The sequence below is a fragment of the Myotis nattereri genome (genome assembly GCF_964212035.1).
Source record: "Myotis nattereri genome assembly, chromosome: 3".
Taxonomy (NCBI): domain Eukaryota; kingdom Metazoa; phylum Chordata; class Mammalia; order Chiroptera; family Vespertilionidae; genus Myotis; species Myotis nattereri.
The window spans coordinates 8741089-8768486 of record NC_138077.1 but is presented as its reverse complement, the minus strand read 5'-3'; the positions used below and the strand labels follow the sequence as shown (position 1 = coordinate 8768486).

The following is a 27398-nucleotide window of genomic DNA, read 5'->3' as shown; positions in this document are numbered from 1 at the left end:
AGCCGCCCAGCCTGTGGTCCTTTGTTACAGCCGCCCCAGGACACTGGCACGTCCCGTGCGCGGCACTGCTCTGTCCTTTTCTACACTAATGGCCTGCACTGCTGCTCTCCCACGGCTAAACCCCCACCCACCGTTTTCAGAACTGCCGATGTGCCCTTCCCAGCCGCCCTATCGGTGCAAGGAGCCCGGTTCTTCATCGGCAGCCGGAGGCGGACCAAAGGCCTGTTCACGGTGAGTGTGGAGGGGCTGCCTGCCTGGCCTCCCCACGCAGTGTTCACAGAGGGGCTGTCACCACAGGCCTGCTCTCCCGATGCTCTGGCTGCACAGACTGTGTGTGTCAGACAGGAATGAGGGACAGGAGGCTCAGTGGAGTCCCACACACACCAGGCACACCTGCCACAAGGCGTTTGCACTCCCTGTCCCCTCTTCCTGGCCCACCTGGCCCCTTTATTGCCACGGCTCACACCCCCCACCCTCAGGGCCCTACCCCATGTCCTCTTACCAAGGAGGCCTTTCCCACCACTCTGAGAAGATGACCCCGCACTCAGCCCTCCCAGATCCGACCCCTGGCTCTTCATCGTAGCCCTGACCACCTTCAGGCCAGCCGTGTGTTTGCTCATTGTCTCTCTCCCAGAGTGGAGGTGGGGGAGCCTTGTTCCCTGTGTGTTCTTGTCTAGAACCATGCCTGATGTATAGCAGGTGCTCTGTGAATATTCACTGATGGCATGCTTGGATGGATGGCTGGCTGGCTGGCTGGGTGGATGGGTGGATGGATGATTGGATAGATGGATGGTTGGATGGATGGTATATGGATAAACAGATAAATGAATGGATGGGTGGATGGATGGATGGTTGGATGGATGGGTGAATAGACAAATGAATGGATGGGTGTATGGATGGTGTATGGATGGTGTATGGCTGGATGGCTGGATGGATAAATAGACAAATGAATGGATGGGTAGGTGGATGGATGGATAGATAAGCAATGTTGGCCAGTAACTCTAGATTCGTCCACAGGAAAGTCCCTTTGTGGTTCAGTGACCTTAGAAGTGTGTCTAGTTCTCCACTGATGCACCCAACGCCCCCCCATAACTTATATGCAGACTCTTCCCTCCTAGCTCTAGAGTGGTTAGCCCCCACGGCATTTCCACCGTCTCCCAGGGTCTAAACACACTGTCCCTCTCTCCACAGGGCCTGGTCAGGCAGCTGGTCCTGCTGCCCGGCTCCGACGCCACTCCCAGGCTGTGTCCCTGCAGGAATGCGGAGCTCGTGCTGTCCATCCCCCCAATCCTGCAGGGTCTCACGGGGAAGCCGGAGGATAATGAGGTGCTAAAATATCCCTATGGTTAGTAAGCCAGGCCACCTGCTCCCACTCAGAGTCTGCTTCCTCTCGAGGCTCCACTTCCACCTGCTGCCTGCTCTGTCCCCAGAGCAGCATTGGGGGCCCTTTCTCCTCATCCCTCCCCGAGGGACACCACACCTCAGCCCCTGCCCCAGTGGGGGCCCCACCTTCGCAGGATACATTTCTATTTTCCGTGAACCCCCTGCTCAGAGGGTCCCCAGCTCTGCTTTTTTAGTTTCTGTTTGCACCTTCCCAATCTGAAGGTACAATGGTGACTGTTTATTATTTTAAAAAATATGTTTTTATTGATTTAAGAGAGAGGAAGGGAGAGGGAAAGAGAGATGGAAACATCAATGATGAGAGAGAATCATTGATTGGCTGCCTCCTGAAGGCCCTACACTGGGGATCAAGCCCGCAACCCAGGCATGTGGCCTGACCGGGAATCGCACCGTGACCTCCTGGTTCATAGGTCGATGCTCAGCCACTGAGCCATGCTGGCAGGGCTATTGACAATTTATGTACACCACAGCCCCTGCCAGGGAGAATCCAACCTCTCACCCATCCACCTAACCCCCCACTATTCAGCGAAATGGGAGGACAACCTGGCCCTCTCCCAGCTTCACTGGGCACACCCCCGACCTTGAGCGAGCGGTGACACTGAGAGCCAGTCCTGTAACTGTGTTTTCAAGCCCCTGGGCAGGAGGCCTCTGGGCATCTTCCTCAGGCAGCATGGACCGCTGTACCCACAGGGGCTCTCAGGGGGCAGGACTCGGCCCCCAGGCCTCTGCCCCAGGCTGCGAGGGTCAAGGGCGTGCTCAGTGTCACAGCCTGGCCTCGGGCCTGGGCCACAGGGCAGTATTACTCTGAAGTGGCCGAGTAGCCACATTAGGACGAGTGTGTTTGACCTGAGATGGAGGCGTCATTCCAAGGAGAGATGGGCTCAAAATGCCACCGAACTAAGCAAAAGGGAAGTTCAGAGAAACTCATGCCCGCTGGTCACAGACGTGGGAGGTGAGAAGGCGTGCCGTAGTCACGAGGATTCCAGAAAAGCAGGAGGTCCAGCAGGCGGTGGACATACTGCTCTGGAGCCACAGGGAGCTTTGCCCGTCCTGCCACGCAGACGCCCTGGGGCGGGCCACGCGCCCTGGGTCCCTGCCTCCTGGGACCCGTTTGAGACCCTGAGTGGGTCCTGGAAGCCCAGCTTCAGGGACAAAGGCAGGACCGCCTCCTCCAGGGAGTGCGTTTCCACTGGACACTCACCAGACACTTCCTGTCTCCCCCAGAAACCGACATGAAGGTGACGCTGGGATCCCGGCCTCCGTGCACCAAAGTGGAGGATGCCCAGTTCTGGTTTGACGCCGGGCAGAGGGGGCTGTACCTGTGCGTGGGCAGCGAGTGGGTCTCCGTGCTGACAGGTGACGGGGACAGGGAGGGCGTGGCTCCGGGTCTCTGGAGAGTTAGGGGCTCTGCTCAGAGTCAGCGTTACCTGAGAAAAGGAGACACCCCCACTCAGAGCAGCAAGCCGCCATGTTTCCTCTGGAACCATGCGCCCTCCTGGGCACACAAGCTGGCAGGGCTCGTCACCTCCCCTCGTCCCTGTCCAGGGAAGAGCTCAGGGCTCCCTGGAGCCAGCCTCCCCCGGGGGGGCCCTGCCCACTCTCCCTCCTCAAACCCTGCCTGCGCTCAGGTCATAGATTCAATGTGACAGGCCAGGGGCCCAAGGGCATTATTGCTGCAGCAAGCCTTGTGGCTATCATTCCTTTCTTTTTTTTTTATTCTCACCCAAGGATATTTTTTCCACTGACTTTTTTAGAGAGTGGAGGGGAGTGAGGGGCATGGGGAAGGAGAGAGAGAAACATCCATGTGAGAGACACATCGACAGGTTGCCTCCCATTCACACCCAGACCAGGGCCAAGAATTGAGCCTGCAACCGAGGTATGTGCCCTTGACTGGGAATAGAACCCGAGACCCTTCGGTCCACGGGCTGACGCTCTAACCACTGAGCAAGCTATCTAGGGCTCCATTCCTGGTGTAGCCCTGAGTGTCCTCAGAAGGGGACCAGCTCCAGCTGGACTGCTCTCAAGCTCCTGGCTCCACCCTCTGGGTCACCTTAGGGGACAGCCTTTTGTAGCCGCAGTGAGCCTGGGAGATGTCCCATAAGGACCCAACACACTGGGTCCCCCCAGTGAGTACCATTGGGGGCTCGCCGGACCCTGAAACCCACACAAGCCGAGTGGGCTTCTTCGCAGGCCTCTGGCGGTGAACAGGCGCTCTGAGCAAACTGCCTGTGCCCCACGCTAATGCCCTGGGGTCACAGCTCAGGGCCTGGGGTGCTGCTCCCAGGAGGGTGCCTCCAGGCTTCCGTGCTGGGAAACATTGACCATTAACCGCGTCTCCGTGTCTCTCTCACAAGCCAAAGAGAGGCTGGACTACGTGGAGGAGCACCAGCGCCTCTTCACGCACTCGGAGACGCTGGGCATCGAGGTCTTCGTCATCCCCGAGGCCGGGCTCTTCATAGCAACCGCCAACCGGAAGGCCACGTCCGCCATCTACAAGTGGACCGACGGGAAGTTCGCCTCGTACCAGAGCATCCGCACACACCAAGCGCAGTCCTGGAGGCACTTCACCATCGGGAAAAAGGCAAGTCTGCGTTCCTGACTCTCTCGTCCTTTTAAAGTTGCAGAGTCCGGGGGTTGGGCTCCTGACATGGCTTCTCCAGGGAAACGTGTTTCTCGAGGCTCCGAAGCCTTTTTCGGGTTCCAGACGGCTCCCCGGTCAGACACCTGGCTGCGTCTCTATTCCCAGACGGGGCCTGAGAAAGTCTGCTCAGCTTCCGACACACCAGGAAAGGCCGTTGCTAAGATGCTGCCCAGGTCTGTGCAGACCCTCATTGCTAACTTAGAAACCTGTGGAGGTCATTTGACTTGGACCCGTCAATAAGGCAGAAACCATGAGAGGATGCAACAGATCCACCCGGTGATGCTGCCTTTCCCCCCCAAACAGGCCCCGGAGGCAGAGACCCTCGAGGGCAGCCCCCCCACCCTCTTCCAGGCAGGGCTGCACTGAGAGGCCCTGTGGGTGGAGGGTCTGAGAGGACCCCCATCCCCGTCCAGATGAATTTTCTCCTAGCTCCTTCTACGTCCTCCCTTCGAAATGACAGTGTCTTGGGGACACCTTCCCATGCCTGTCCCGAAATCATTCACTCACCTGCACACGCATGCTGGGTACTGCCCTGCCCGCAACTGGACCCACCCACTGGGGGTGAGCAAGCAGACAAGCCCCTGCCCGCCTGTGGCTGGCAGCCCACCATGGTTCTTGCGCCCGATCCAACATGGTGAATGAATGACTTGCTCTCTGGTTATTTGGTTGATGATGTTTTAAAGGTGCTTATGTTTTAATTATCAAAAATAATAACTTTACATAAAAGAAAAATAGGGAAATTCTGAAAAACAAGGGGGAAATCATCTGTCCGGTTTCCTAAGCAGATGCAGGACTTACCTGGGCATTCTGGCTCCTAGTTCCAGCGCGCACGCCCAACAGGCCAAGCTCCTGGCCCCCGTTAGAGCCACATAAGCATGCGATCATGCCCGCTGGTCACGTCATGCGTAGGGGGTTTCTGTGTCCTACTCGGCTGCGTGGCAAACACCACTTTCTGGAGGTGGGGGGAGGGGGGAGTAGGGCATTATGGCATTTCTTACTCCAGTGGGTGATGAGGAACACTTTTGTGATGAAGCTTTTCCTGGGGTTGGGAGGTAGACATGGCAGTAATGGACTGGGGCAGACGGCACATTTAAGGCTTTTAAACGTAATGAACGGGTCTGGAGACCGGCTCCCAGGCCACCGAGGCCATCAGTCACAGAGGGTGGGCTCAGCTCGGTCCCTGCACCTACACACATGTGCTGGGTACAGCCCTGGCCCTACCCCGCCCCACCCACTGTGGGTAGAACAGTGAGCAGACAAACGCGTGCCCGTGCGGACAGACACGGCTCCCGGGAAGCCTGCACAGACCCTGGCTGCGGGCAGGGAGCCGAGTGTCCCGGTCCTCTCTTGCAGATCTTCCTGGCTGTGGCCAACTTTGACCCCAATGAAAAGGGCCAGGAGTTCTCCGTCATCTACAAATGGAGCCCGAGAAAGCTGCGGTTCACGCCCTACCAGAGGGTGGCCACCCACAGCGCCCGGGACTGGGAGGCCTTCGAGGTGGCTGGGGAGCACTTCCTGGCCGTGGCCAACCACAGGGAAGGTAGGGCTATGACCTGCAACCCGAAGGTGACCCTCCCAGGGGCGGGCACGACTCACCTGCCAGGCTCGTCTTCATCTCATTAAAAACGACAATAAATCACAGCAGCCCGATTCCTCGGGCTCGGCCACCCGATGTGGCCTCTGAGGGTGAGCACACCTGAGCACCTCCCTCTGTCCAGGCAGGAAGACGGGTGGTCGGTGCCGCCCCCAGGAGAGTGGCCACGGAAATAAGGGCCACCTGGCTGCCCAGACTGCCTCATTTAAAAGTAACTAACTGACTAACTGACTAACTGACTAACTGACCAACTAACTCACCTCCTTCTGGGAGGATCTGACTGACATGGTGGGAAGGTAACCTCTCTGACCAGCAGGCCCAGGGTTAGCCCGGGGGACAGGGTATGGACAGGTGGGGCTGTCGCTGGAAGGATGTGGACCTGGTTTCTGAGAGCAGGTCACCGTGTGCACACAGACTCTGTGAATCGTGGGTGTGGTGGGGGACAGGCTGCGAGGGGCCGGCTAACCTTGTTTCTGGGCCAGCAATCACCCCCCAACTAGTGACCTCGGCAAGCCCTTCCCATCCTGTGACTCAGGGCCAGACAGGTCCAAGATGGCCGCGGCCCTGCAGGGCATCTCTAGCTCAGGCCTCAGTGGGCTCCATGCTCAGAGTTTCCCTGAGCCCGAGACCCATGAGGGAGCTCTGTGGAGGCCTGAGGAGCCCCCACCACCCGCTGATGGGCAGGGCGACCCCAGGAGCCCGCTCACCAAGCTCTCCATGGAAGTGAGAGGCTGGCCAGGGGGGCCCCAGGGAGCATGCGGTCTGACCTGCGGGAGAGGTGGGAGCCAGGGGACCCTGGGCTGTGACAGGTGAGGCTGGGAAGAGGCAGGGGGCTCCACCTCCAAGACCCTCAAGGCCATGGGGAGGGTCCTGGGCCACCCAAAGGAGAGCCCCCTGAGGGCTTTCATCTGGGCAGAGGCAGGAGTGAGCCGCCTGAATGGCATTCTCACTGGGGAGTACAGGAGAGTGTGGGGTGAGCAGGCCACGCCCAGAGTGGCCCAGGCCTGGCTGGGCTGGACAGGCAGCAGGGGCCCTGGGGCAGGGCCCAGGGGGGCCAGAGCTCTGCCGAGGCTGCTATGAGGCCACAGAAATCCGTGCCCCCTCCCTCAACACAGCCACTTGGCTTCCAGGAGACAACCACAACATCGACAGCGTCATCTACAAGTGGAACCCGCGGACGCGCCTGTTTGAGGCCAACCAGACCATCGCCACCTCTGGTGCCTACGACTGGGAGTTCTTCACGGTGGGGCCCTACTCCTTCTTGGTGGTGGCCAACGCCTTCAACGGCACGTCCACCAAGGTGCACTCCCACCTGTACGTCTGGCTGGTCGGCTCCTTCCGGCTCTTCCAGTCTTTCCTGGTAAGAAATGGCACTGCGCCCTGTGCCCCCAGGGCCTACCTGATCCCACACAGCGCCTGGTGATGCCAGTCCGGGGCCCCAGCCAGGACCAGTGCCAGTCGGGACCTTCACCCCTGCGCCTCCACCCGAAGTGCCTCCCCCCCGAATAAGGCTCAGGCTGAGTCATGTTGCACACGGCAGCCTCCCCCAAAAGAGCCTGGAGAGCCCTAACCTGAGAGAGGGGTGCGCTGGCTCGGCTGTCCCTCTGTCACAAAGGTGTCCTGGCTACGCCGGCTGCTCAGACTGGCCTCCTGACCCCCGCTGTCTGGCCACCCCTGGGTGTCAGGCTCCTGCCCTGGGGCAGGCGGACAGCTGACCGCTGACCTGGCCACATGTGGCGGGTGGGGGCAACACTCTCCACGTTCCCTCAGACCTCGAGGTCCCTCAGCTGGTTCCGGTCGCCATGGGCTGGTTAGCAGGACCTGTGATCAGGCCGCAGGAGTATTTATTAGGGTGGGACAGCATTAGACAACCTGCGGACCGCACGTGTCCCAGGCGGCTGTGATGTGGACCATGACAGGAGCGCAGGGGCAGGGCGGGGTGTGCATGTGCCCATCGCGGGGCAGGAGCTGCGGCCCCGGGCGAGGGAGGTGGCAGCACCATCTGGAAGCTGTGGAGGCTTCTAAAGCACGTTCACGAAGCCGAATTCACGAAGCCGAATTCACGAGAGCTGTTGACTGGACCAGTGAGGCCGGGAAGAGCCAGCATGACTCCAGGGTTAATAATCAGGATGCTGTTTCCCAGGTGGGGTGGAGGGATTCGCTGGGGGAAGCAGGACTGGGATGAGGCGTCATTCTTTTTCTTGTTTTGTTTTTAAATATATTTTTATTGATTTCAGGGAGGAGGGGAGAGGGAGAGAGAGACAGAAACATCAATGATGAGAGAGAATCACTGATCAGCTGCATCCTGCACGACCCCTCCTGGGGTTCGTGCCTGCAACCTGGGCATGTGCCCTGACCTCTGGTTCATAGGTTGGCACTCAACCCCTGAGCCACACTGGCAGGGCCGAGGCGTTGTTCTTGAGCAGTGACGGCATCCAGGCTTGATAGCTCCATGCCAAGAGCTTAACCTACTTCTGGGGGGGATGGGGTGTGGGCAGGTGGGGGTGTCGCTGGAAGGATGTGGACCTGGTTTCTGAAAACAGGTCATCGTATGCACACAGGCGCCCTATGAAGTAACTTTTTTAAAAATATTTTTTTATTGATTTCAGAGAGGAAGTGAGAGGGAAAGAGAGATAGAAACATCAGTGATGAGAGAGAATCACTGATTAGCTGCCTCCCGCACGACCCACACTGGGGATCCAGCCCGCACCCGGGCATGTGCCCCAATCAGGAATCGAACCATGACCTCCTGGTTCATAGGTTGACGCTCAACCACTGAGCCACGCCGGCCGGGCTGTGAGGTAACTTCTGCCACTCGTCCCCTGTTACTCACGGGAAACGGAGGCTCGGGAGTTATCGGACTTGCTCTTGACAGAACTTGGATTGGAACCCAGCTGTGCCGCTGCTTTATTGAGCGTTGGGCAGGGTCTTTCTCGAATGCTCCTTATGGTCATTGCTGTTGTGCCTAAGCACGCGGAGACTCGGGGGCACAGCGCATCCACATCCGTCCTGTGAGGGGAGGAGGTGCTGGGGGCGTGCGTGCTGATCTGAAAGGGCCCAGCAATGGGCTGGCCTGGGTCTGCCCAGGGGCCGGGGTCTCTGACTGGAATTAGCCTGAGGAGGTGCAAACGCGTCTGTGTTAGGGAGGGCGGGACAAGGCTGCGGTGGGAAAGCAGGTTCCCGAGGACGCCCGACTGGACTAGCGGGGACAGAATGAGAATGTGGCCTGGAGCCGCAGGGCAAGGGCCGCGTGGAGGCCCGGGCAGGGGTGCAGGCGACAGGCCGACGGCTGTGTGTGCGGACACTCCGTGGGCTCTAAGTTAATCGCATGCGTCACCGAGGCCCCATGGTGCCTGGGAAGCGGGAGGGATGCAGCGCCCCGGTGAGCGGTGAGCGTGCCGCCCAGGAGGGCTTGGGGCTGTGCAGCTGCAGCTCGGCACCCTGGGAGCTTGGGGAGGTGGGCGGTCTGGAAGGGATTTGAGTCGTATGGAAGGAGGGACAATCGCAGGAACTGGAGACTTTGTTCTGGAAGAAGACTCAGGTGATGGTTTCCACGTCTCCAGCAGGCGCGCTGGGGCCGGAGCAGAGCTCTGTGGTGTCCTGGGAGCAGGGCCGCAGCCTGGCACAGAGGGGCAGCTGGTGGCTTTGGTCAACCAGGCCAGGTCCTTGGCAGGGCCAGACCATTATGTGATGGGGGGGCGCCTCCTGTGGTGGGTTGGGGGTCATTCTGGAGATTGCCATCCCACAGCTACCAACACGGTGATCCTAAATCGCCTACATTTGAACAAAAAGGTGCAATACGACAAAAGGCCGATTTAGGAAGGTCTTCCTTACAGCACGTCTCCCAGGGCCACAACCGGAAGCCCCAGGCCCCAGGACCCGACTGCCAGCAGCAAGTCCAGCCACAGCCTCCTCACACTCAACGGACTCAGACAACTCAGGGTGCCCGGGGGTCGGACAGGAGACCTGAGACACGGAGGCTAAAGTGCACACACAGACCCTCGCAGGGAGAAACTGAGCTAGATCCCGAAGCAGAAGAGGATTCCTACAAATTGTCATTGTCACCCTGGCTGGTTTGGCTCAGTGGCTAGAGAGTCAACCCATGGACTGAGGGTCCGGGTTTGAGTCTGGTCAAGGGCACACACTTGGGTTGCAGGTTCGATCCCTGGCCCTAGTCAGGGTGTGTGCGGGAGGCAACCAATCGATGTCTCTCTCTCTTTCCCCCTCCCCCGCTCTTTCCACTCTCTCTAAAAAGCAATAGAAGAGGAATCCCCAGCAATCCGAGTGAGGATTAACAAAACAAAAAAAGGGCCAGGACAAGACGCTGAAGGGAAGGCAGGAGGAGGGGTCCGGAAGGTGGTTACAAGATCCACCCATGGGGATGTCGATGACGGCAGACAAACCGGCCTGGAAGGAGGTGGCCACTGCATTTTCAGGTGGCATCTGTGAGCCAGCTCAGTCTGTGCCCAGTCCTGGACAGGGGCATCCTCAGAAGGGAGGCGGAGGCAGAGGGCAGAAATGGGCCAGCTGCACGGAGGTGAAGGCCCATCCCTGCGATGCGACCCTAAGGAGCGCGGGCCGAGGGCAGGAGAGAAGCATCCAGGAGCAGGTGGTGGGAGCAGGACTCTGTGGCCATGAGGGAGGTCTCTAGCCCTAGGGCAGAGCTGTCCCAGGAGCCAGGACTCGGGCTGCTCGGATGGACGCCCAGAGCACTTCGGCCGTCCAAGCTCTGAGGGCATCACCAGCTTTGTTTCCTGCCTGAAGGCCTCCTTCTCTCATAAGCCGCATCTGTTCACACCTCGCAATAATTCCTCCAACTCCACAGAATTCCACTTTCCTGTTTTGCCAGCATTTTGTATTGTGTTTAGGTCCTTTCAAGCCTTGGAGATGCCTCGATGTGTTTACTGTTTGGTGTGGAGTTTGGTGTGACCATGAGCTTTGAAGCAGGAGAGGCAGGGTGCTCAGAGACGTGTGCGGGGAGAGGTGCTGGCATCGCGGGGGCCCCTTCACAGGGTTCGGGGCGCAGGTTTGGGCCCTGTTTGCAGAGCTGTGCACCCTGCCCTCGCTGGCAGGAGCGGCGGTGGGTCTGGGGGACATGGAGCTGCTGCTCCTGGGGAATCCGGGCACGCAGGGCTTTGGGTCCACATGTGAGTGGAGGCTGGCTGCCCACCCACCAGGGACTCCGGGATCCTCCCTCCAGGTGGCAGAAACCCAGGCCCCAGCCACTTGTCCTCATCATCTGGGACCAAAGGAGGCCTGAGCTGGGCGTGTCCAGGAGGGAACGGCTCTGTGCATGGAGCCCAGTCTCCGGCTGCTGGGGTGTCTGCTCCCTGAGTGAAGGCTGTGGGGTTGCGGGGCTTTGGTCACATGATCAAATGGAGGCCCAGGTGGAGGGCGCGGGGATGAGGAGGGGAAATGGTAAGGGCGGGGAGAGGGGCACCGCTGACCAAGATTCTGGGTTCAGGGTTCGCTGCCTTGGGAGGTGGGGCTGATGGCTAAGTCCCTGGTGGACCTGAGGGCCCAGAGCCGGGGAGGCTTGGGGCAGAGGGTGGCTGAGTGCCCAGGGCCCCCGGGAGACGGTCAGTGATGGAGGGAGCGTTGAGCCAGGCAGGTGGATGGGACGCATGGAGCTGCTGCACGGAGTGGCCAGCGGGTGTGCAGGTGGTGGGGAAGCTGTGGGCTTGTTGGAAACTGTCTCCACCAAGAACGTAAATGTCCAGAAGCAAATGGAAAGAAAGAAAGAGGCAAGAAAGTTGGTTAAGATCCACCTCTGTAAGGAGGGTGGCGTGAGAGAGCACCCCCCTGTGGGCCCCACACCCAGGAGGGACCTGGGAAGGGCCGGGCTCAATGCAAGAAGGTGCTTTCTCCTGTGACTCCGCGGGCTCTGGGAGTCAGGAGCTGACAGTGTCCCCACCCCCCTGCCCTCTCCCGGGCACTCCCACCCCCTTGGTTCTTTGCTCCATCCAAGCTGGAACCCGAGGGCCTCCTTGCCCACACTGGTCCTATGACCCCGGGAGCCCACCCACCTTCGAGGGGGGCTGTCAGGGGCTCCAGGCGGCACCATCACCCCAAGAGGTGCTCCCGAGCCCCCCTGAGCGCCATGCCTGGGCTGGCAGGGCAGGTCTCCGGGGGAATTCCCTTGGAAGGAGGGAAGGAGGGGAGAGCCTGCCCAGCCCAGCAGGTGCCTCAGGCTGGTGCAGCCCCAGGCAGCTTCAGACCTGCTTCGCATTGCGGGGAGCCCAGCCTCTGGCCCAGGGTGCAGGTGTTGGCCCCGCTCTGGGGGGCTCCTGGCAGCCACGCTGTGGGGATGAGGGGTCGCTGACAGTAGTGACTGTGACCCAGCCAGCCCCATGCAGGTCTCTGCTAGCCTGTGGCCAGATCAACTACAGAGTGCCTGTTCCATTTGAATTCTAGAGAAACGAGGAATGATTTTTTAGTAAAAGCATGTCCTGAGTATTGCATGGGATACACAAGTCCCGGAAAATTGTTTCTCTGAAATTCGCATGGAACGAAGCTCCTCATATTTGCTGTATTGTCTCCAACTGGCTGGGCACACGGAACAGAGGCGGATGACAGCCCCTCTGAGCCACGCCCACCTGACACTCCTCCCTGCCCCCCTCCCCCGCCACACCTCAGGGCCTCTTCTTCCCCTGCTGCCAGAGCCCCCCACCCTCCCGGGTCCCCTTCTGTCACCCTTGTGCTGGGGCTCAGGGGAAGGGAGCGGTCTGAGTCCAGTGGCTCAGAGCTCCAGGAAGTCCTGGGGGAGATCCCCTCTTACAGTTCCTGGCCCTGAACTGTGTGGGAGTACCCGTGTGCATGCATGCATGCAGGAGTGTGTGCACAGGTGTGTGTACATGCAGGTGTGTGCACACAGGTATGTGCATTTACTCGTGCACACGTGGGTGCTGTTTCCCATTGACATGGTCTCCCCAGCACAGGTCAGAGGAGCTGGGATCTACTAGTAACAGTCTGACATCTCCTGTTGGGTTTCTGCGAAGTCACCGCCGTATGCGTGTGACTCTCTGCCCCGTGTGGGTCTGTAACTGTCGCTGTCTGTGAATAGCCACCGGGCAGGTGATGCTGAAGGCCCCTGCGGCCCCCAGTGTCCGAGCCTGCTACTCAGAAGTCATGGGGCGCCCCAGGGGAAGAATGGTGCCACCTCCCGGAGCCGCGTGGAGGAGAGGACAGGCTGATCCAGAAAGGCCTTACCAAGCTCCTGGCCCCCGTGAGGGATCAGGGACCGCCAGGTGTCTGGTTCCGGTCCTTGTCCTAGGGAGTCATCCTTTAGCTTAACCTTACTTGGCTCTGCTCCTCGGGACTGATCCAGACCTGTTTCTAGAGCTCCTGGCTCCGAGCCCAGCTTAGGGGCCCCCAGGAGTATTCTCAGACAGCAGCTACCTGGGCTGGGCTGGGCCGAGGCGGACAATGTCTCCCTCTGCTGGGCGTGGGGCAAAACACTGTCCCCTGCCACAATGCCCTGCCAGGGTCTCCCTCTCTCACCCCTGGGCCTCTCCCGGCACCTGCCCCTCGCTTCCCAGGAAAATGCCTCCTTTCGTTTCTGCCCTGCCCTCTCTCTCCAGAGCTCAGCCAGGGCCTGGATCTGGGTTTCTCTGGTCCTCTCCTCCCCCTGCACCAGCACCGCCACTAGGCCCAAGATGCTGGCCGTGAGCTACACATCACCTTCCTCCTCGTGGGCCCACATGCAAATCAGCTCATGCAGCTCTCGGTCGGGGGGCACAGGCTCCCCAGCTGGCCACTCGCGCCAAAGCCCAGCCCTGTTGACCCTGCACACCGCAGCCTCGAGGGTGACAAGTGATTTGGGAGCAACAGTGTGCACGGGAACCCAGAGATGGGGCTGTGGGGAGACCCAAAGGAGAACCTCAGGCAGGAACAGCTCATAGTGAGAACACAAAAGGTGGCTTCAGAGTTCAGGGCCAGACTGGAGGAAGCAGGGAGGGCTCCCTGGAAGAGGTGTGGTAGCAGCTAGACCTTGAAGGAAGGGCAGCACCAGAGCTTGGGGGAGTGGGTGGCACAGATGGCTAAGAAGCAGTCACCCCAGATGTGGCACAGTTCAGGTACAGGCACAACTGGCACTCATGTTTGTAAAGGGAGTGAGAGTCGCCGCCTTGGGAAATTGAGCAAATCCAGGCTGGAGAGCGGGGACCTTGCCCGACGAGCTCGGCGGTGTGTGTGTGTGTGTGTGTGCGTGTGTGTGTGCGTGCGTGTGTGGCGTCACTTGGCAGCTCCTGCCGTCTCTGTTCATGAGTGTGCCCTCCCTCCTCTCCTTCCCGCCCAGACGTTTGGCGCCGCGGACTGGGAAGTCTTCCACATTGGAGACAGGATCTTTCTGGCTGTTGCCAACAGTCACAGCTACGATGTGGAAATGCAAGTGCAAAATGACTCCTACGTCATCAACTCGGTCATCTACGAGCTGAACGTCACCGCGCAGACATTCGTCAAGTTCCAGGAGATCCCGACCTGCAGGTATGCGGAGCCGTAACTGGCTGGGAGGGAGGGCGAGGCCGGCCGGGCACAGCATCGCTCGGCTCACAGCGACCTCCCCGCTGCGCTCCCCACCGAGCCCACCCTGAGGAGGCGGCAGCCCAGCCCCGTGACGGTCCCCAAAGCCACACGCGGCGGCCACCAGCACGGAAGGCTGCCTGCGCCCCTCGTCGGTGGGCGTGCCTCACTCCTGCATGGTGAATGGCTTCTCCAGGGCCAGCGGAGGGATTTGGTGACTCATGTTTATAATCTTGACTCTAATTCCTTTGAAACAGTGTGGTTCGTTTGTATTAAATTCACAGGTATGTGCAACCATCGCCACAGGTGACTTAGAACATCACATGCCTGGGAAAGAAGCCCCTGCCTTTCACTGTCACCCCTCCCCCTGGTCCCCAGCCCCGGGCACCACCAGTCGGCTGCCGGTCCCCGTGTGCTGGGGTCCAACCCCAGCAGGTCCAGGGGTCCCCAAAGGTGTGGACAGAGTTGGCGAAGAAGGAATGACATGGAGACAGCATTCAGTTGATCAGCAGCCTAGCCAGGATCTCTAGCCAAGTTCTGGTCAGGATCTCCAGTGAAGTTCTGGTTAGGATCTCCAGCCAGGTTCTGTGTCCAGGTTCTCTTGCTAGGTTCTCCAGCCAGGTTCTCTAGGTTCTCCAGCCGGGTTCTGTAGCCATGTTCCCTCGCTAGGTTCTCCAGCCACGTTCTGTCCAGGTTCTCCAGCCAGGTTCAGTCATCAGGTTCTAGTCAGGTTCTCTTGCCATGTTCTATCCAGGTTCTGTAGCCAGGTTCTGTCTCTAGGTTCTTCAGCCAGGTTCTCTCGCTAGGTTCTGTCTCTAGGTTCTGTCTCCAGTTTCTGTCCAGGATCTTTTGCCATGTTCTCTCGCTAGGTTCTGTCTCTAGGTTCTGTAGGTTCTGTGTCTAGGTTCTGTGTCCTGTTGTCTTGTTACATCTGTATTTATACCAGTTGATTCCAATCCTATCAATCTCTATTCCAAAGGTTAGGGCGTTTCTTATCTCCATTCCAGGGAGTAAAGATTATGTAGCTTAAGCATGATTGTTCGTAGTTAAAGTGATTAATTACCCGCCTGGCACTTAGTTAAGGGGTTTTATTCCCTCCCTAACTTCAGGGGAAAATCCCTACCTGGGGAAACAACCTTTCTCAGAGAGGTGACCTTGGTTAAAACACATAGTGCCAAGAAGGTGAGCAAACATATTAAGAACAGTATGCCATATATGCCAGGTCCCTTGAAACAGCAAGCATGGACCGGCTCCCGGCACCCGCGGACCCCCTGTGGTGGACATTCACACACAAGAACACGCATCATGCTGCGTTCCTTGTGTAGCCAAATGATAGGCATCGTGTGGACAGGCCACGTTTCACTTGCCCAGTTGTCCGTTGATGCACAAGTAGGTCATTTCCACCTTTTGACTAAATGCAGTTGTTCTAAAGAACAAAAAAAAAAAACCCTCAGAGGATAGTCAGGGTAACTGCTGTCACGCTGCTCGAGCTGAGCAGGGCGCCACCCCGCCCACGGCCTTCCTCCCGGCGAGGCCAGGCGGTCTCCGCGGTGCGCGGGGTGCGGGCTGTGAACGGCTGCTGCTCGCGGCTTTCCCACGGGTCTTGGTTTCAGAACCTAGTTACGATTGGAGGAACAACTCACGTGGAACGACACCACTGACCCTTTCCAGGGGCACGCCTCTCAAGCCACTCCTCAGCGAGCACAGTTGTGGCCTCCACTTTGGGGCTGGATCATAAGTGGCCGTGGCTGGAAGGGGCCAAGACGTGATCCTGGCCAATGGGAGAAGGGAGGTGTGAGGTGTGCCAGGGTCCCCACCGGCCTCAGCCATCCCTGCATGCCCCCAGTACCTCCTAGACACCCCCTCACTCCTGGGGTCTAGCCTGAGCACCCTGCTCTAGGCCAGAGCTCTCAGTCCCCACCAGGAGGGAACCTGCAGTGAGTCTCCACCAGACAGGGGGCCCTCTGCTGCCCGACCAGGCCTCCGCCCACAGCCACCAGACACAGACTCACTGGCCGGGCCTCGGCGTCTGACTGACTAGTGTGTGGCTGCAGCCTCAGTTTCCTCACCTGTAAAGTGGGCACAGGGCCTGCAGTCACCAGAGAGGTGATGGTGGGGCCTCCCGCAGGGACAGGGTTCTGGGTGGTCTCCCAGGAAGTTATCTGCCAGAGCCCTCAGAACTGACCGAGTCCGTGCACAGGCTCATCCTTAGCCGATTCAGGAGCTTCTCGACTAAGAATGCACGTGTCCGTTTGCGACAAGAAACATGGCTTCCCAGTGTAGGGGGCCGTTTCTCTGTGGGCACCTTATTGGTGTCCGGGAAGGAGCGGGAAGGGGAGGGGGGATGGCCACTTTCCTCACGTGTCCACCTCCAGGGCGCTACCAGCCCTTAGGAATGCCCCTGAGCTTGGCACTTTTCTGATTGTACCAACCTCTTCAAAGCGAAAGACTCTGTACCCGTTTCATAGCAGCACCATTCACACTTGCAACCCAAGTGTCCATCGACGGGTGAAGGGATTAGCAACTGTAGACAGTATTCAGCCTTAACGAGGAATGAAATTCCAACAAGGCTGCCGTATGGGAAAACCTAGAGGACAAGATGCTGAGTGAAATAAGCCGGGCACACAAAGACTGGAACGTTCCGGAGGTGGATGGTGGTGGTGGTTGCACAACACTGTGAATGTGCTTAATGCCACTGAGCTGTGCACTTAAAGGTGATTAAAATGAGCCCTGCTGGAGTGCTCAGTCGGTTGAGCGTCGTCCATGCACCAAAAGGTTTCCGGTTCAACTCCCAGCCAGGGCACATACCTGGGTTGCAGGTTTGATGCCCGGATGGCAGCCCATCGATGTCTCTCTCTCTCTCTCTCTCTCTCTCTCTCTCGCTCTCTCGCTCTCTCTCGCTCTCTCTCTCTCTCTCTCTCTCAGCACATCCTTGGGTGAGGATTTTTAAAAATTGTTAAAATTTTATATGTATTTTACTACAATTAAACACTTTTTTTTAATTTCAAGTGAATGACTAAGCTCCCTGTGTGGCTGAGAAAATCACTCCCTTCGGGCCTGGCCCCTCCTCTGTGGGTTTGGGGTGGGGCCTGGGCCCCCAGTTCTGGGATTAGGAGAACTGGCTGGAAACCAGCATCCGAGCTCTGGGGTACCTCGGGCTCCATGCCCTAATGCTGTCCCCTAACGTTGCCCCCTATGCCTGTCCCCTAACGTTGGCCCCTAATGCTGTCCCCTTGTTCCCGCAGTGCCCTGGATTGGGAGTTCTTCTCAGTGGGCGAAGATTACTTCTTGGTGGTTGCCAACTCCTTTGATGGAAATACCTTCTCAGTAAACAGTATTATTTACAGGTAAACAGCTTGGGAAGGCGGCACCCTTCTCCCCACCTGGTTCACCTGGGGTAGACTCCCCTTCCCTGCCCAGTCCCGGTCATGCCCTGGGTCAGCCAGGTGACCCCAGTCAGGCCGATGCTCACATCCTTGAGCCTGGCCGGGTGCAGTGTGCAGACACAGGATTCTATCACACGTTCCCACCCAGGACGCAGCAGGTCTCCGCACGTGTCGCGCGCCTTCGGGAACAGGTCACACCCTCACACAGGCATGGTGCCACCCTTGCTCAGTTCACTCTGGCTGTTGCTCATGTATTGTAAGCAGAGCGCTTGGGTTTTCCGGTCCCGTTTCCAGCTGCTTTTTGTGACAATTTCTGTGTCTAGCCACTCGGCCAAACCACCAAACGATCAACTCTGACCGTTTTTTGGAGCAGAGGCGCGTGGGAGTCCTGAGAACACAACTGCCTCTGTGAATACCAGCCACCTGGCCTCTTTCCTGCTCATGTTTTCACTGTCTACCTGGTGTTCCCAGGAGCTGGAGCCTCCCGGAGACCCGTGAGGCCAGCAGTGCGCCCGGCTGACGTGGTGAGCGCAGGCTCAGGCCGCGGGGCTGAGCAGGACAGGGCCGGAGCCGGGGCCGAGTCCGCTGGTCCTGTGGGCCGGCCTTCCTCCGCCTGCGGCCTAGCTCTTCTCTGTTAATCTGTTGACGCAATGACTTCTGAGAGGTTTCCTCGAATTCCTGGGACCAGTGCCACTGGATCCTATGTAATTACTTACTATGCCGGTGGCTACCAATTGTCTCGGAATGATTTAAGAGCTTTGCGTCTTATTAGGAACTGAAATTGCTCTGTGGTTTTCTTCTGGGGCCGTACCTCTACCCAGGTTGAGGTGGAGCCTGACTCAATAGGTACCGGCTACCAACTTTTCCGCCCACGCCTCTGGCCGGGAATCGCTTCAAGAGTGGGATTTAGCTATTTCCTTTGTGATTAGGTCACACCCCGTCCTAAAGCCACCTGGGCCGGGTCCCTTTTCCAGCGTCTCCCGTGGTCATTGGCGTAACCAGGTTTTCCGTCTCTTCTTGAGACAATTTTGGTCATCTATGTTTTACTAGGAAAATCAACTTTCTTTAGGCTTTCTAATTTTTTTTGCTGTAGAGTGTTCAACATGACAGCATAATTTTAAAATTAATTAAATTTAGTAAGACTAAATTTTCAAACATGGCCAAGAAAAATTGGAAGAATAAAAACAGCGAAGGAGTCTCTGGCGGCCTGCCAGGAAAACCGGTGGCTTCTGCAGAAACAAACCTGTAGGGGGGATGTAATGCACTCCACAAGAAGGCCAATAATTATGGCCATTTAATGTGATAAATATTGTATTTCAATTCAATGAAAAAAGGATGCAGTACTTAGTAAAATAATTTGTATATCATTTTCTGTCCATCTGGAAGAAAATAAAGCTCTATTCCTGCTTCATATTATATAGAAAAATAAGTTGTATGAGGATTAGGCATCTAAATGTAAAAAAATTGAACTATAGAAATATTAGGAAAAAGCTAAGATGATTTTTATAACCGCAAAGTTGTACAAGAAGACATGGCGATCTCCTTAAACAAGGCTGGAAATAGGTCACCTGGCTGGCTACCTACCTTTAAAAGTTTTAAATGGAAAAAGACATCCTATTCAAAATCAAAAGACAAACTTTGCCCTAGCTCAGTGGTCGGCAAACTGCGGCTCGCAAGCCACATGCGGCTCTTTGGCCCCTTGAGTGTGGCTCTTCCACAAAATACCACGTGCAGGTGTGCACGTACAGTGCGGTTGAAACTTCGTGGCCCATGCGCAGAAGTCGGTATTTTGTGGAAGAGCCACACTCAGGGGGCCAAAGAGCCGCATGTGGCTTGCGAGCCGCAGTTTGCTGACCACTGCCCTACCTGGTTTGACTCATTGGATAGAGCGTCAGCCTGCGGACTGAAAGGTCCTGGGTTCAATTTCGGTCAAGGGCACACGCCCAGGTTGCAAGCTCTATCCCCAGTGTGGGGCGTGCAGGAGGCAGCCGATCAATGATTCTCTCTCATCACTGATGTTTCTATCTCTCTCCCTCTCCCTTCCTCTCTGAAATCAATAAAAATATATTAAAAAATAAAAATAAATAAAAGACAAACTTTACCACACTTATGACAGAAAAGGAACCCCTACAAAGTAATAAAATATTTTTTTAATTCAGAAAAATGGGCAAAATATATGAACAGGAATTTTCAGACGAAAACAATGAAAGATGTGAATAAACATTGGACGTTGTTATTCTCAAAGCAGGAGGATGACACATTCTCTTTCCTGCATTCTTCTGGGAGTGGTGCGTGGAAGTGGGGGGTGGGGGGCGGGGGCGGGGAGCGGAACCCCGGCCCTTTCCCATCAGGGCAGGGACCGCCGGCCTTTCTGGAAAGTAGTCTGGAAAAATAACAAAATTAAAATGACTCCTGCCTTTGAACCCGGCACCCGCTGTGAGAGCGCCACCCTACAAAAGTTGGAACCACCTGTCGGTAAATCCCTTTTGAAGGCAAAACCCGGAAGCCGCTGATGGCATGAGCAGCGGGCCACGGGCCGGGTTCTGGGTCCAAACTGGGGGGGGGCAGGGAGGTGCAGAGCAGTGTGCGGGGAGCGTGCTTCCTTCGCTGAAAAGCAGGGTGCCGTACCCATGTGGTGGCAGGTGTGTGTCTGAGGGCAGGCGCCTCGATGTCAGCTGTGACCCAGGAGTGGGGACGGTGTGGGCTTAGTTACCCATCAACACTGCCAGGACCCTTCCCTGCCACTGCCCCCTCCCACCCCCACCCCCGGGTGGCAGAGTCCCCAGGGCCCTCTGGCTGGGACCAGTGTCTGGGTGGATATGAGGAGCTGCAGGGTGGCGGACAGGGCAGGCTCCTCCTTCCAGGCCTGTTTCCCCCTTTGCAGGCTCCTCGTCTAGCTCTCTGAGCGTATAGCCAGGCAGCTGTGCCGCCCGGGGACATGTGGCCCCTCCGTGCTGTGCCCAGCGGGGCGGCGGGGGGAGGCCTGGGGAAGAGCATGAGGGCCAGGCTGCCCACTGGGTGGGGCAGGAGCCGGGGAGTCACAGCCTGGACGTGCGGGCAGCTTCTCCCCGCCCTGCCGGCGCCCGGCACAGACCGCCCGCCCGAGGCTGACGTGTCTCTCCCGCAGGTGGCAGGGGTACGAAGGCTTCGTGGCTGTGCACAGCCTCCCGACCTTCGGCTGCCGGGACTGGGAGACCTTCCGCACCACGGCCGGCTCCTACCTCGTCTACTCCAGCGCCAAGGAGCCCCTCTCCCGGGTGCTGAAGCTCAGGACAGGGTGACGGGCCTGGCCCCCGGGAACAGGACCCACCTCACTACACCCCGGAGCCCCCCGAGAAGCCCTGGGGACCTCTGGGGAGATGCTCCTCGCCTCCAGAGCTGCCGTCTCGCTGTCCTGGCCCTCCCCCAACTGGAGACATCGGTCACCTCTCTGGCTGGTGCCCCGCGTGGACAGATGCCGGTGGCTCGTGGGTGTTCGCCCGGAAACCAGAGCCGCCCTGCGGGGGTGTCGCTTTACAGGAAAGTTCATACAACTGTTTACCTCACACACAGAGCCGGTCACCTTCCCTGCGGCGTCAGTTTGGGGCCTGGCCACGCGGCCCTGGTTGTGAGCCCAGACGGGGAGCAGGCGTGAGGCTGTCCTACACGTTCATGCAGCTATTTATTGTTCGTTGTCGACACTGAAATATATTTATGACTCTTTACACAGAGCAGGGCTGCGTCTGCGTGTTTCTGAGGGCCTCCGCTCTCCGTGAGCACGTCCTGGGGCCTCGCTCTGCCACCCAAGCAGAGGACCCCTCAGGCCCCTAGTCACCAGTGCCGTCGGGGGACACCTCTCCTACACAGAGCTGCTTCCTCCGGCCTCAGTGTACCCCTCACTGCAGCTGGTGGGTGTGCAGGATGGACTGGGCTGCCTCCTCGGGGCCAGTGCTCCCTTGGTTCTGCCTTAACACCCCGAACCCTCCACCAGGGGGCCTCCTGCCTCCCTGGGATGCTGCTGGGGTGACAGGACACCCTGGGAACCTGGAGGGGGAGGAGGGGCGGGGCCGGCACCACCCAGGCCTCGGGCACCAGCTTTGCTGGGGAAGCCGCGGGGTCCACGTGGAGCCAGGAGACCACCGGTGGTCGCAAGCCCAGGCCCGTCCCGCTGTCCGCGCCGCCTGCCCTGGGAGGCAACTGCCGCAGGAAGGATGTGGGAGCCGGAGCTGAGCAGCAGGCAGGCCCCACGCTGGGTTGAACGCTCTGCTGTTTCCTTGTTAAAGCTCTCAGTGATTTTTGCCCAAGATCACACAGCCAGGGCACAGTGGCGGCTCCGGCCCCCGGAGCCCTGGCTCCCCGTGGTCAGTTCCCCACGAAGACAAGGCGGGCGCCCCATGCCCAGGGAGGAGGCCTACACTGTGTCCAATCAGATTGGGGGTTTCCAGGCCCTAAGGAGGGCCCTTCTGACTTCTGAAGGCTGAGATTTTTCTAGAGCCTCCTCCATGCCTTGGGGAGGGTGGGGCTGACCCCAGACAAGGATGCCCCAAGGAGAAGAGCAAAGGGCAGGGGTGGGGCGGGGAGAGGTCTGGGCCAGGCCAGGGGAACTGTGAGAGGGACATCCCGGCGCCTGCACCCCCTGGAATCCCACAGGCGTGGACCTACCCCCACTCCCACCCCCAGACACACTCATTAGTCATTATTTTGGAGAAGGAAGATGTGCCCTTCACCCCAAGTCAGGCCCCACTGCAGCAGCCCCTGTGTCCCTGCGAGACCCCACACCTCTGCTGTCACTGTCCCTTAGGCCTGGCATATCCCTGCCCTGGGCAGCCAGGGCCCCAGAGTGTTTAGTCCCTCCCACCTGCCACTTCCCAATCCCTGAGCCTCAATGTGCCCCTGGGGGAGGGGCCAGCTGGGCACTGCCCATGACCTCCAAGCACGCCCCCTTCACAGCTTCTCTCTCTCTGGGTAACCCAGACGTCCAGTTTTCTCTCTGCCCTGAGGGTGTCACTACAGGGTCTGGCTCACCGCAGGGACGGGGGGGGGGGGGGGGGGGAGGATTGGCACCCAGAGAGGAAGGAGGCAGGCACACGGGTCCCCAGCACAGCGGGGAGCCACCACGACCCTGCCGAGGACTTCCTCCGCAAGCCACCGGTGCCACCTCGTCTTGGCACAATATCCCATCTCTTCTACTGGGTGGAAACAAAAACCACACATCAAGACTTGTTTAGATTATGGATGCAAACAAGAGAAGGGAAATGCAGAGAACACCGAAATATTTACATCTTTTCAAGTAAGGCGGTCTGGTTTTTGTCCGGCTGATCAACGGGCCGCGGGGCAGCCTGCGGTGGTTGCACGTGAACTTGCGTATGGTTTGACGTTCTTGACTTTTTGACAAGCGTGTTGTGTTTCCTGTGCAAGAGTCCCCACTCCGCTGAGCTGGGCACCTTTGTAGATCCACGGGGGTTCTTCTCAACAGTCTCCACTGAGATAAACAGCAAACCCTTTAAGGACATCTCAGCACAAATTGTATTTTTATTTGGGGTGGCTCCTTCGAGGTCGCGGTTTCTGGAGAAGTGTTGTCCACAGCAATGTTTGCATCTGCTCCTGACTTCCAGGGCTCCCCCTGAACCCCGAGCAAGGCCAAGCACGGCCAGATGTGCGGAGCGGCCCCTGTTCCATTGGTCCTGCCAAGCCTGGGCGTTTCTGTCTCACCGTCTGCCAGGTTGGGAAGTGGAGGGCTGCTGAGAAGCTTCTCTTGTTCTCACCGTGGCCATCGCTCCTGGTGTCAGGGGCTGGGCTTTTCCTGTAGCGCCCGTTAACTTTGCCACCACCAATACCCTGCCCTCCGCCACACACACACACACACACACACACACACACACACACACACAAACAATGCCAGTCAAAATCCCAAAGCTTGCCCTTTCTAAAAATATATATATTTTTTATTGATTTCAGAGAGGAAGGGTGAGGGAGAGAGATCTGGAAACATCGATGATGAGAGAGAATCATTGATCAGCTGCCTCCTGCATGCCTCCTACTGGGGACTGAGCCTGCAACCCAGGCATCAACCCAGGCCCGGAAACAAACCCGGGACCCTTCAGTCCGCAGGCCCGACGCTCTATCCACTGAGCCAAACCAGCTAGGGCCCAAAGCTTGCCTTTTTAATTAATGAAGTGATCCACGGAGCATTTCAAAGAATTAACAGGCAGGGCAGGGGGAAAAAACTTTGAAAAAATGAGGGAAAGCTTGGCCTCCAGGTATTAAATTCTACTAACATTAAACCATTCAACCTGGTATTGGCATAATTTGGTAAAGTTAAAGTTACAGATATTGGAAAGCAAAAGGTTCTAGAATAGATTCCCCCCCCCCGCCCCGCCCCCAATTTGGAGGAAACGCTTTACCTTTCTAAAGGTAAGACAATGGGAGAAAATGAAAGGGAAGGTGGAGATGACAGATAGATGGTTTCATATCCGTCGAGCATATACTGTTATGTTAATACATAAGTAAGTGGAGGTGAGACACCAGCAGAGATGGTGATGCTCTTGGCATGCCCAGGGCTCAATTCATGCACAGTCCTCAGGGTCTGAGGAGCTCTAACAAACACGGGACCCAATGCCCCACACGGGACCCAGAGCAGAGGGTGTGGGCAAACTTTCCCAACAGAAGACATCCCAGCGATGAAAACAGACTTAAGTTCTGACAAGTCACACCCACAGTCAAGAGTGAGTGCCGCATCAGCAGGCATCCCTGGGCCGGCGGCCGCCGCGGTGACCAGGACCTGCCTGGGTCCTTCCCGGGGCTGCTCAGCAGTTAAAACGGAGCCGGCACTTCCTCTTGGTTCGTGACAAGAATGCAAATGAGTGGCTTGAAAAACCTCAGTCTTGGAGGCCTCGTTGTTGTGACGTCCAGACCAACAGACTGATTTTTGAAGACGACTTCTCAGCCCAGGGCAAGGACAGGAAGCTTGGCGACCATTCTGAGCCCTTGGTCCAGTGGCTTCTGCGGGGTCCACGGAGAGACCGCAAAGCGCCCGGGAGCCTGGCGGGGGGCGGGGTCCAGCTGACCACCCGCAGGGCGACCCTCTGGTCAACACCACTAACTCCGAGATCTCCCACACAGAGACAGCAGGACCCGGCCCGGGTATCCAGAAGTGGGCGCAGAGAGGGTGGCAGCTGAGCCAGAGACAGTGGGGGTGCTGAGGGCTCTCAGGAGGACAGCAGGTGCCTGCCCAAGGGGGGCACCTCCAGCTTGCCCGGTGGATGGGGAGGGTGCCCTGGTGGGGCCTGGCAGGGCAGCACCTCAGAGCTGTGCTGGAGGGGCTGGCCTAGCTGCCCATCCTGCACACGGCCCCTTCGGGGAAATCCAGTGCAGAGATGTCCGCTGCTCAGAGACGCCGCCAGGCCCTCGCCACTGACCTTCTGGAGGTCTGAGTGTGTGCGGTGGGCAGGGGTGAAGGGAGGAGGGCGGCAGGGCTGAGCAAGCATTCTCATCAGATCCCTGCCCCGGGCTGGCCGGGAGGCGGGAGTGGCTGTGACTTAATGTGATAAGAGACTTCAGTGGCTGACGGCTCTGTCTCCTGACTGTCTGGGGGTTTGCCTGCCACAGTGACAAACTGGGTGAAAGAAGAGTCACCGCGTCTGTAAATAAATGCGCTGGTCTCCCTTCGGGGTTTTCTCCGCATCTTAATTGCTCCGCCTTCCTGCCCGGCTGCTGACGTCTGTCTGCCGTCCACGGCTGCCTGGAGCCTGGTCACACCCCAGCTCAGCATTCACCAGCCCCTGGGACCTGGGACAAATCGTCTCACCGATCCGTGCCTCAGTTTCCCCAGCCATAGAGCCAGCTGTTAACATGGCCTCTGGAACCCGCTTTCCAGCTGGGTGGCTGCTCTCCACGACTCCCTGGTTTCTCCCTCCGCTGCTCTGCGGGCCTCCCTCCTCTCCCAGAGCCGCTGAGCTGGCAGGGAAGGTCCGCCCGGCAGCTTGCCACTCGGGGATGCTCTCTCCACCTCTCTTTGCACAGAAAGCAGGCCAGCGTTGTCAGCTGCGCCTGGGAGGGGGGCCTGGTGGCCAACCCAGGTCCACTCCCTTTCCTGCCCGTGCTGTTGCCATGGTTACAGATGCAGCAACCCAGGGGCTCCGATGCAGCATCCCAGACTGGACTGTGAATCCGGCTGCCCTGCCTCCTCCCGCGCTGGCCACTCCTCGGTCTGGGGCTGAACCGAGGACTCACCTCCTGTGTTGGTGACGCTCCAAGGCTCGTGTTTCCTGAGTGAGAACTCCCAGGCCCAGACGTCAGAGAGCGGATTCCAGCCCAGCTCTGCCCCAAACAAACCGCCTCCTGACTCGCCATCCCCCCTCCAGTCCTCACAGCCTCGGGTTGAAATGGAAATGTTCTCTATCGTGCCAGCCACCATGAGCACCAGCCGAGGCCCCTTCTGAGTTAGCCCAGGTCCGGGTGGGCTGTCCAGGGACTTCACGGCTGCTGCCCCCTCCCCAGTGGCCGGCTGGCCCGGGGCCACCCAGAGGCCTGAGAGCGGCTGCTGACCTCCTTGCTGTGTCCCACAGGGTGTGCGTTTGGCCTCACCCCGTGACCCGGCCCCTCACGCCATGGGCTCCCAGGCCTGGCTCCGCTGCCTGGTCAGGTCTGCAGTTAGGGGCGGGGCGGGGGCCGCAGAGGTGCAGACAACAGAATCCACTCCAGCCGATTTAAGCACAAGGAGGTTTATTGAGGGCTCAGCGAGGGGGGAGGACAGTGGAATCAGACTTTAGACGGAACTTCCAGGAGGACTCCCAGCGCCACTCCAGGCTGCTGCCATGGCCGGGAGCTGCCTCGAGTCCAGAACATTCCACCTCCCACAGCCTGTGCCAGGAGCCCTGCCTCCCCAGGTAACTCAGTCCAGGATCAAAGTCCCTGCAAACGCTTCTGTTGAGGACCCGCTGCAGGAGAGCCAGTCAGCAGGCAGGGCCGGTGCCCAGCGCCCATGCGGGTGCCCTGGGGCCTCTGCTCACTACACCCCTCTACCCCATGAGGAACCCCAAAGTTGTCTGGCCTGGACCCCCAGGCCCTGTGAAGAGCCTGTTACCTGGATGGCAAAGAGAGCCGGGGAATGGGCCGGCGGAGGCACCCCTTTTTCCATGTCACCACCATTGTCAACACTGGTCCCCTGGACAGGGCCAGCCTGACCCTGGCCTCTACAGATGTAAGATGGGGTCAAACACTGGACTCAATGGTGTGGAGTGGGGAAGGCTGCGCCAGTCAAGGGCCTGGAGGGCACCCAGGGGCCCATACTCAATATGGCAGCAAAGAATGTGGGGGTGCAGGCAGGGCATCATCCTAAGGGGTTCCTTGAGGGAGAGGAAGGAGGAGGGGAAGGCGGAGAAGAAAAGGGAAGAGGAGGAGGCTGTGCCCTGAAACCGTTCTCAGGCACCAGGGCTGGGAGCTCCATGAGCAGGGAGGAGCTGGGGGTCTTGGAGTTGAGGTCCTGGGGGTCTTCCTGGAGGGAGGCGTCCTCCCCTGGGAGACTCCATGAGGGGCGAGGAGCCCCAAAAGGCTGGAGGTGGGCAGCCCCTGATGGCTCTCGATGCGAGGGAGAGGGCCCTTGAGTGCTCCAGGTCCTCGCCCGCTTCTCGCCCACCTCCCCGTCCCCGCAGGGTCCACACCAAGGGAAGGTGGCCTTGGGCTGGGGGCCAGGAAAGGGGTGGGGAGGGGGAAAGCCCACCTACTCTCCATGCACCCCCTGAAGAGCCACCTGTGGTGGCATCAGGCGCTGGCTGATTTGGGGGTAAGAGCAAATGGAGTCCCTAGCAGCAAGGAGGGGCCCCCCAAAGTGCTGAGGCTGGCGGCACCCACAAGAGGCCTTGCAGGACCCTGACAC

At 58.6% G+C, this 27398-nt stretch overlaps 1 protein-coding gene across 1 annotated transcript in view; it reads left to right on the top strand.

The window, feature by feature from the left end:
* Positions 1–21096, top strand: part of TSPEAR (thrombospondin type laminin G domain and EAR repeats) — a gene marked incomplete at its 5' end in the record, with an annotated part of 135759 nt that extends 114663 nt beyond the window's left edge. The window contains 9 exons of the mRNA XM_081088027.1: positions 141–231; positions 1192–1345; positions 2626–2757; positions 3756–3982; positions 5396–5582; positions 6767–6996; positions 13933–14120; positions 17402–17503; positions 20670–21096. Coding sequence (XP_080944153.1) covers positions 141–231; positions 1192–1345; positions 2626–2757; positions 3756–3982; positions 5396–5582; positions 6767–6996; positions 13933–14120; positions 17402–17503; positions 20670–20823 — 1465 coding nt within the window. The 3' untranslated portion in view covers positions 20824–21096. The remainder of the gene's footprint in view (positions 1–140; positions 232–1191; positions 1346–2625; positions 2758–3755; positions 3983–5395; positions 5583–6766; positions 6997–13932; positions 14121–17401; positions 17504–20669) is intronic.
* Positions 21097–27398: the final 6302 nt, after the last annotated feature.